This window comes from Lonchura striata, chromosome 7 (assembly GCF_046129695.1).
Source record: "Lonchura striata isolate bLonStr1 chromosome 7, bLonStr1.mat, whole genome shotgun sequence".
Taxonomy (NCBI): domain Eukaryota; kingdom Metazoa; phylum Chordata; class Aves; order Passeriformes; family Estrildidae; genus Lonchura; species Lonchura striata.
Genome location: NC_134609.1, coordinates 31,583,701 through 31,593,097, shown reverse-complemented (window position 1 = coordinate 31,593,097; position 9,397 = coordinate 31,583,701). Strand labels below are relative to the sequence as shown.

The window sequence follows — 9,397 nt, the reverse complement described above, 5'->3', positions numbered from 1 at the left end:
CTGGAGAAGGATCCGGGCTGAGCCGAGTGTGACCTCTCAGTGCCTGCGGGAGCTGAGAGATGGAGGGACAGAACACGGGGAATGGATTTAAACTGACAGTGGGTAGGTTTAGATGGGATTTTGGGAACTGGGAATTCCTTCCTGGCAGGGTGGGCAGCCCTGGCACAGGTGCCACCCCTGGATCCCTGGCAGTGCCCAAGGCCAGGCTGGACACTGGGGCTGGAGCAGCTGGGACATGGGAGGGGTCCCTGCCATGGCAGGGGGGCACTGGGTGGGATTTGGGGTGGCACTGGGTGGGAATTGGGGTGGCACTTGGGGGGATTTGGGGTGGCACTGGGGGGATCTGGGGTAGCCCTGGGTGGATTTGGGGTGGCACTGGGGGGATTTGGGGTCCCTTCCCAGTGGGGCCATTCCACGGGCCGGGCTCAGCGCTGCGCGATGGACGCGGAGCGGAACCGGCACCGCGTCCCCGGCGGAACCGGGGTGGCTCCGGGGGCGGATCGGGGTGTCGGGGGTGGATCCAGGGGAGGGTCCAGGGCGGATCCCGGGGCGGTCCCGGTTCCAGGGGCGGATCCCGGGGCGGTCCCGGTTCCAGGGGCGGATCCCGGGGCGGTCCCGGTGCCGGGGCGGTGCCGGGGCGGATCCCGGGGTGGATCCCGGTTCGAGGAACGGTACCGGGGGCGTTCCCGGGGCGGTGCCGGGGCGGTGCCGGTTCAAGGGTCGGTGCCGGTTTCGGGGGCGGTACCGGGGGCAGTGCCGGGGCGGTGTCGGTACCGGGGGCAGGATCCAAGGTTCGGTACCGGGGGCGGGTCCCGGGGCGGATCCCGAGGCGGTGCCGGTTCCAGGGGCGGTCCCGGGGCGGTGCCGGGGCGGATCCCGGGGCGGTGCCGGTTCCAGGGGCGGTGCCGGTCCCGGGGGGAGGATCCCGGGGCGGTGCCGGTTCCAGGGGCGGTGCCGGGGCGGATCCCGGGGCGGTGCCGATACCGGGGGGCGGATCCCGGGGCGGTGCCGGTTCCAGGGGCGGTGCCGGTGCCGCCATGGCCGCGGGGCCGGTGCGGGGCCGGCGTGCGGCGCTCGGGCCGGGGGCAGCCGGGGAGCCGGAATGCGTGAGTCGGGACCGGGACCGGGGACGGGAACGGGAATCGGGAATCGGGAACGAGACCGGGACCGGGGACGGGGACGGGGACGGGACCGGGAACGGGAATCGGGAATCGGGAACGGGGACGGGAATCGGCAATGGGGAATGGGGACGGGAGCGGGACCGGGACCGGGGCCGGGAACGGGAACGGGACCGGGAACTGGACCGGGAACGGGGATGGGAATCGGGAATGGGGATGGGAATGAGGAATTGGGATGGGACCGGGACCCACCACGGGGCAGAGGCTCGGCCCGTTCCCGCTCCCGTTCCCGGTCCCGGTCCCGTTCCCGCTCCCGTTCCCGCTCCCATTCCCGCTCCCGCTCCCGTTCCCATTCCCGGTCCGGTCCCATTCCCGCTCCCATTCCCGCTCCCGGTCCCGCTCCCGTTCCCGTTCCCGCTCCCGTTCCCGTTCCCGGTCCCGTTCCCGCTCCCATTCCCATTCCCATTCCCATTCCCGTTCCTGCTCCCGTTCCCTCTCCCTCTCCCGTTCCCGGTCCGGTCCGGTCCGGTCCCGCGCCGCCCGGGCCGTGCCGCGGCTGTCGCGGGTGGTGCCGGCTCGGGACGGAGCTCAGCAGGCGTCGCGGTTTTCCTTCTTTTTTCCCGTTTTTGCGTCCTTTCTTCGCGTTTTCTCTCCCCCGTTTTCTTCCCCCTCCCCTTTTTTTAAATTTACTTTTTCCTTTTTTCCTTTTGAATTTTTCGCTTTTCTCCTTTCTTCATTTTCCTTTATTCCTTTTTAATTACTGTTTCCATTTGTTCTTTCCTTTTTTCTTTTTCCCTTTTTTCTTTCATTTTTTCTTTTTCCTTTTCACTTATTTTCCCTTTCTTTCCTTTCCTTTTTTTTTTCCTTTTCCCCTCCTTTCTGTCCTTCCCTTTTTTTTTTTCTTTTTCCAATATTTTATTTTTCTTTTCCCTTTTCTTTCTTCCTGGTATTTTTTTATTTTCCTTTTTTTATTCCTTTTTTTAAAAGTTTTTTTCTTTCTTTTTGGCTGAAACCCTCTTTACCAGGCAGCCACACTAATTCCATCTATTTCTGCTCCAAGATGACAGAGAGGAATCAGAATCCCAGCCTGGTTTGGGTTGGAAGGCTGGGTTTTAAGGCATTTGGACTTAGAGGAATAGCAGATTCTCAAGGCCAGAGCTCCCAGTGTGTCCTGGTTTGGACTGATCTTCAGGTAGAGTTTCCCAGGTGGATCTGCATGGATCTCACATTCCCTCTGCTTTCCCAAACAGAGGGATTTTTTTCCATAGGGAAAAAAGCAAGGAGCATCCCCACAGGGCCATCATTCCTCAGGGATCCAGGGAGAGCTGGGCTCTGTGGAACCCCAAACAGGAGACAGCCTGGCCTTAAAAATGGGGTCAAAAAGCAGAAATTGCATGAAAAGAACATATTAAACTCGGTGGAAATCTTTAAAATTGCACCAAAAATACCCCAACAAGTGAGCAGAACTTTTCCTACAGCTCCTTCAGGTCGCTTGTCCGGTGGAGCTGGGTTTGGCAGCAGCCTGGTTTCATCTCTGGGGTCCCCAGTCAGTGAAAACGAGTGGGATTTCCCAGGATTTCAGCTGGACGAGAGGATGAGAGTGACTTCCCTGCAGGGAGATGTGTTGTTCCCTGCCTGTTCTGTGTCCTGCTCATTCCCCAGCTGCCTGGGGCAGACGTTCCCCGGCAAAGCTGGTGGATCCCTGTCAGCCCCAGTCCCTGCATCCTGCCCAGGCAGGGCTGCTGCAGCGGCTGCTCCTTCCCCGAGAGAGAATTCCAGGGGCTGAAGTCTTCCTGAGCACTGCTGGGATGAATTTGTCTCCTCCATGTGCTGAAATCCTGGCACTGACACCGAGCAACCCCCCAAAAACAATGCCTGGAGTTTATTTTTACTCGGCCAAATTCCTTCTGGTGTGGGGCTTTGAGTCATTTTTCCATTTTCCCCCTCATCTCACACATATTCCCAGTTTGCTGCTGCACTTTGCCTTTCCCTGCAGTAAAGGAGTTATGCAGAGGCAGGGGATATTTTCCCAGTGGGAGGCAATCTCAAGGATTTAGAGGACCTCTCCAGACTTTTATTCCATTATTCCCTTTCTTACTACAGTACATATTTCACTTTTGGATTCCCTTCCCTTCCTGATATCCTGCTTCCCTTCCTGGTGATCCCACCTCAGCTGTTTCCCTCTGATCTTCCTGGTGCATTGATCCATTTTTGGTTTTCCCTAACTTATTCCAACTTTAAATTCCATTTCTGTGCTTCAGCAGTCTGTTAGTTCTGTGCCAGCACACCTTCTTCCTGGGAAGTCACGTGCTGGAGAAAGAGATGCAATATTGGGATTATTTAAATGAAGTTTATTTGAGATGGAACATCCCAAGTGTGTGAGTGGCTGGAATTCAGGCCCTAACTCAGTGTCAGTTTTGTAATTCCCATGCTTGTGTTAATTTGCTGCTGCAATTCCAAGGAGTTCTGGGATCTGGGTCACCCTCTCTTTCCATGGGCACTGTCAGGCCAGGGATGTTCTGAAGGTTTCCAGTTGGTGTTTTCCATGGATTTGCAGCTTTACCTCCCGTGTCCCTGCTGCTCAGAGCAGCATTTTTGGGAATGCCTGGTCCTGGGAAGGGTCAGTGAGCACTGGGGGGGGCTCAGCTCAGCCCTTGGGTTCCCAGCACATCCAAACTTCCCTGGCTCCTGGGCACAGCTCCAGGAAAAGCTGGGAAAAGCTGTCAGCATTCAGAGAAGGCACAAAACCCCTCTCCAAGGATGTTCCCAGCCCTGGGATCACAAATCCAAGGCTTTTCCTTCTGTTTCCTGGATTTAATCACTCCTTCCACACAATTCCCCTGCTGTGCTCCCTGGCTCAGCCCCATCCTGGGGGTATATCAGAATCTGAGGTATTGATGATTCTGAGATTGTAAAAGTCTCTGTCTCTCAGCCCCGCTGCCAAAGCAGAAGCCATAATTGGTCTGTGCTGGTTTCCAGGTTGTTTATTCTGTTTATCTCTCACATGTTCTGCTGCCCTGCCCAGCTCTGTCCTGCAGGGCAGCGTGTGGGGCTCTGCCCTCAGTGGGATGTGACAAACATTAAATACCAGAAACTCCCTGGGCTGGATTTACAAGAACGTGCCAATATCTGTCACCTACGTTGGACAGTGTGTCCCCAGCCTGAACCAACAGAAAAATGCCAACACCACAGTGAGACATGGAGGGCATGAAGAAGGAGAAAAAGGACAAGGCACACCCAATTTCCTCCATCTTGTCCCCTTTGGACCCCTCATCTAGAATCCTACCATGCCACACTTAATTATTACTGATATCAAACACTCAGAGCTGGTAATTGATCCTGTAAGATTGAAAACTCTTTTCCATGGGCAGAGATCACAGCCAGTGTCTCTGGGGGCTCTGTCCAGGGGGTTCCTGACCCTGCCAGGGTCCCAGGGCAGCCAGAGGGAAGCTCTGGGTTCCCACAGGGGTGGAGGCTCAGGGATGGCTTTTCCCAGGGGATTTCATGGGCACAGAAGGGGGTGTGGGGTACAGAATTCCTGCTCTGCCAGTGTGAGGGGCACAGGGAAACCCAAACCTCGGGGTTCTGGCCTCATAACCCACGATTAACCTGGTGTTAATGGATGTGGCATCCTCGATGAACCTGGTTCCACGGATGTGGCATCCTTGGGAGGCACAGGCAGGAAAATCCCGAGGATTTGGGTCTGTGCCTGGCACACGCAGGTGAATGTTGCTTTTGGGTCTTGCAGAAGCGGGTGTGCCAGCTGCTGGACACCATTCCCCGGGAGGCTGGTGCCCAGCTCGTGGGCTGTGCCATGGACGTGGATTCCAGGCAGAAACTCCCCCCTGACTCTGCTCCCTGGGCTGCAAGGACAAAGCAGAATTCCGTGGTGAGTCCCCACTGTCCGTGGCTTTGCTGCAAAATCACTTCTCAAATTCTTTATTATTTTATTATATATTTTTAATATATTATAACATTGTTATATTATATATTATAATTATTTATATTTATTATTTTGATAATAAAGCTGTAAATAATTGCCCTCTTTTTTTAAAATTTTTGATGAATTTGTGTCTGGTTTTGTTCCTCAGATTTTGGAAAATCATGGGAGCAAAGGCATTTCCCAGCCCTGCCCAAGATGTGTTGCTGGAGAATCTGTAAGTGTGGGAATCTGCTTTTTGGGACAAAAAGGACTGGGAGTTGTTCCCCAGTATTTAATCCATAGAACATGAAGTTAATAACCTCCACAATTGCATTGCTCAGGAATAAAGTGTGGAAATTAAAAATAAAGGAGATGGATTCAGCATTCCAACTGAGCACAAATTCATATTTCCAGCAGCAGTTGGAAAATATGGAGATTCTCAACACATCTTTCAAATTCTCTCTAAAAAGCAGAATTTGGGAAATAACTGAAAAAAAACAATAACATAACACTTCCTCTACTTCATTTTACTTGTCCTTGATTTACTGGATCATAACAAAATATTCAGGAATCTCATTGTGCCTCCTATGTTTTCCTGTAATTGGCTATTTCCTTTCTAAGGAAGAGATAAAATATTGAAAATATTGTTCCCTGCAGAGCCAATATGAGGGGAGGTGTGAGGAAATGCTGGATGTCCATAGCAAAATCTCCGATTTATGGAATCAAAGGCAAATTTTCCATCAAAGTTTCCATCAGGAGCTGTGACTGAGCAGACATTGATTGTGTTAATTTATTTCCACTCATCCCTGGAGGAAAAATAAAAAAAAATTAAAAAAAAAAAGTGAATATTTGTGGTGGTGCTCAGCGATTTCAAATAAAATTTGAAAATGAAGGGCAAGGAAAAGTTTTTTTTCTTTGCAGTGACCTGAGATTTTCTCATTCCAGGGCCACTTCAGTCACATCCTGGGCTTCTAGAGGAGGAGAGGGGCCAGAGGAGCAGCTCTGATTCCTGCTGGGATCACAGGGTGCAGCTGGTCCTGCCCTGCCCTGCTGCCATCCGGGCACCACTGCTGCCACCCTACACCTGCCCAAAATGCTTCTGCTCTTCGGGTGCCTCAGAACTGGTCCAAAAAGGACAAGGAGAGGCTGATTTCTTGTTTAGGTAAATGAGAATTTGTTTTAAAAGAACATGGAGAGGCTGATTTCATGTTTAGGTAGCTGAGAATTTGTCCAAAAGAGACAAGAAAAGGCAGATTTCATGTTTAGCTCAGAATTTGTTCATAAAGGACAAAAAAAATTTTGAGTTTAGGTAGCTCAGAATTTGTTGTTCATAAAGGGTAAGAAAAGGCAGATTTCCTGTTTAGGTAGGTCAGAAATTGTTTTAAAAGGACAAGAAAATGGTGATTCCATGTTTAGCTCAGAAGTTGCTCATAAAGGACAAGAAAATGCAGATTTCATGTTTAGGTAGCTTAGAATTTGTTTTAAAAGGACAAGAAAATGGTGATTCCCTGTTTAGCTCAGAATTTGTCTAAAAAGGACAAGAAAAGGCAGATTTCGTGTTTAGGTAGCTCAGAATTTGTTCATAAAGGACAAGAAAAGGCAGATTTCCTGTTTAGGTAGCTCAGAAATTGTTTTAAAAGGACAAGAAAATGGTGATTTCATGTTTAGTCAGAATTTATTCATAAAGGACAAGGAAAGGCAGATTTCATGTTTAGGTAACTCAGAACTTGTCTAAAAAGGACAAGAAATGGCTGATTTCATGTTTAGGTAGCTCAGAATTTGTTTTATACATAAAAGTCAAAAATTTTAAGATAAAAAAATTTAAGCCTATCCTGTCCTCCCTCTTTCTTCTTCCTTACCTCCATGTTCTTAGTAATGTTGGCACTCACAAATTAGTTTAAAGTAAAAAAGCACCATTTCATATAAATAATAAACATTTAAAAGACTGTAAACATTTAACACATAATATACCATATAAAAAATAACATCAGCCCTAAGCAAGGGAAAAAAAAAAGACAAAAAACAAACAAACAAACAAATCAAAGTATGTATGTGTCTCTACCTAAGCTGCTAGACAACCCGCAGCAGCTAAAAAAAAAAACAACTCTTTTAAATAACTTAAAATAAACAACAGCAGCTCCCTGGCCTCTCCAGCTGAATAAAACCACCTTTAGCTCCTCTCACACCCCTCGTTATCCTGATTTTTTCCCCACACTGGAAGGCAGAAGCTCCTGGAGCAATTCCAAGGTGAGCTTTTCCTCTCGGATCTGCTGCCTTGCTCCATGTTTTCCAGCAGGGCAAGGAGTGATTTCTTCTAAATCAGTCTGGCTGGAAACAAATTGGAGTTTAATTGTCTGCTCCACTGAAGGCCTTTAATAGTGCTATTTTTTTAAATAGATGTGTTTGTAATTTATTTGGGGATTTTCCAGGATCATAAAGCTGGCACAGGCTGGGGCACTGAATATTCCTTTAAAGCAGATTTGTGTCAAATCTGCAGTGTAACCACAGAGTTATTTTTGTATGCCTTGTAGAACTCTGAAATTTTGTTTTCTTGATGACAAAAAAATATATAAACTTTCTATTTCCTACTGCAGTGGTTTGTACACAGAATAACCAGAGTGATGCTTTATTTACTTGTATATAGAGAGAAAGGCCCCTGGCCTGTTTTTAATTCAGGTTTAAAGGATCTAATTCATATTTTTAACTTTGTATTTTGTAAATTGTTCCTTACAAAAGCAGAAACATTAAACACCACTTTGGCTGCAGCATGGAGTTGTCTGGTTGTGTTATTCCATGAATGGTTTGAGGAATAAAGGTAAATAAAACCTCTGATGAGGAGAAGAAGTACATTATTTGTGTCATGTAAAATCTTCGTAGTGGGTTTAGGTGCTCACTATTAATTTGATGGTAATTACAGGTCCACTTGGCATCTTGACTGATAAAAAAAGAGGGAAAATCAAAATATTTGGATAAGTGGGGTTTAAAGGCAACCTGGATCTGAGAAGGCAAAACTTATGTGTTGAAATGAATACAGTTAATATATTTAAATTTATTTTTGTTTATTTTAAGCACAATAATTTATTGACTAGATTTAAAATCCGTGGTGTTTATGTCTAAATTAGTTACTTAAAACCTCCTGGGAGCGTGGTGTGATACCCAGTGTTAGCAGATGCAGTCACACATAAATAACTCTGCCTTTGCCTCGATTACTGCAGCTAATTATCCAATTAACACTCACACTGGGCATTTCCTCCCACATCCAGCTTCCACTCGGGGTCCCTGCGTGGCCACGCTGGGGCTTGGTGCTCTGAGCAGGGGCAGGGCTGGGGTTTTGGGCAGAGGGGTTTTTTTGGGAGCCTGCAGAGCTGCTCCTGCTCTTCTCCCCGTCCCCAGGGGCTTGGCCAGCAGCTGCCCCAGCCTGGGGACACCAGGACTGAGCCATCCCTCTCCCTCCTGAGTTCTTCCCAACTCTCTTCAAGGAAGCAAAAAACAAAAAGCAGTGCCCACAATGTTTAAACACACAGAAAAATAAAAAATACCAGGAAGATGCAACAGAGTCACGGAATTGTTCAGCTTGGAAAAGCCTCTGAGTCCTTCAAGTCCAGCCCTGCCCAGGCCACCACTGCCCTGTCCCCAAGTGCCACATCCCCAGGGCTGTGAAATCCCTGCAGGCATGGGGGCTCCAGCCTTTTCCAGGAAGGAATTTTCCCAATACCCATCCTGAATCTCCCCTGGCACAGCTTGAGGCTGTTTCCTGCCAGAATTCCAGCCTGCTTTGGGCTGGAAGGGACCTCAGATCCCAGCCAGTGCCACCCCTGCCATGGCAGGGACCCCTCCCACTGCCCCAGGGTGTTCCAGCCTGGCCTTGGGCACTGCTGGGGGGATATTCTGGTGTGACTGTGGTGGGGATATTTTGGTGAGATTGAGTATGCTGGGGGATATTTTGGTGTGATTATGATGAGGATATTTTGGTGAGATTATGGTGGGAATAGTTTGGTGTTATTGATTATGGCGGGGGATAGTTTGGTGTGATTGAGTATGGTGGGGATATTTTGGTGTGATTACGGTGGGGATATTTTGTGAGATTATGGTGGGGGATATTTTGGTGTGATTGATTATGGTGAGGGATATTTTGGTGTGATTATGGGGAGATATTCTGGTGTGATTATGGTAGGGATATTTTGGTGTGACTATGGTGAGGATATTTTGGTGTGATTGATTTTGGTGGGGATATTTTGGTGTGATTGATTATGATGGGGGATATTTTGGTATGATTATGGTAAGGGATATTTTGGTGTGATTGATTATGGTGTGGGATATTTTGGTGAGATTATTGTGGGGATACTTTGGTCTGATT

At 48.9% G+C, this 9,397-nt stretch overlaps 1 protein-coding gene across 1 annotated transcript; it reads left to right on the top strand.

The window, feature by feature from the left end:
• The first annotated feature begins 1,017 nt into the window (after positions 1-1,017).
• On the top strand, positions 1,018-7,808 carry C7H10orf143 (chromosome 7 C10orf143 homolog). The gene is made up of 4 exons (XM_077784748.1): positions 1,018-1,106; positions 4,867-5,007; positions 5,210-5,275; positions 5,986-7,808. The coding sequence occupies exons 1-4, from the start codon at positions 1,038-1,040 to the stop codon at positions 6,013-6,015; spliced, it is 306 nt and encodes a 101-aa protein (XP_077640874.1). The 5' UTR covers positions 1,018-1,037; the 3' UTR covers positions 6,016-7,808.
• Positions 7,809-9,397: the final 1,589 nt, after the last annotated feature.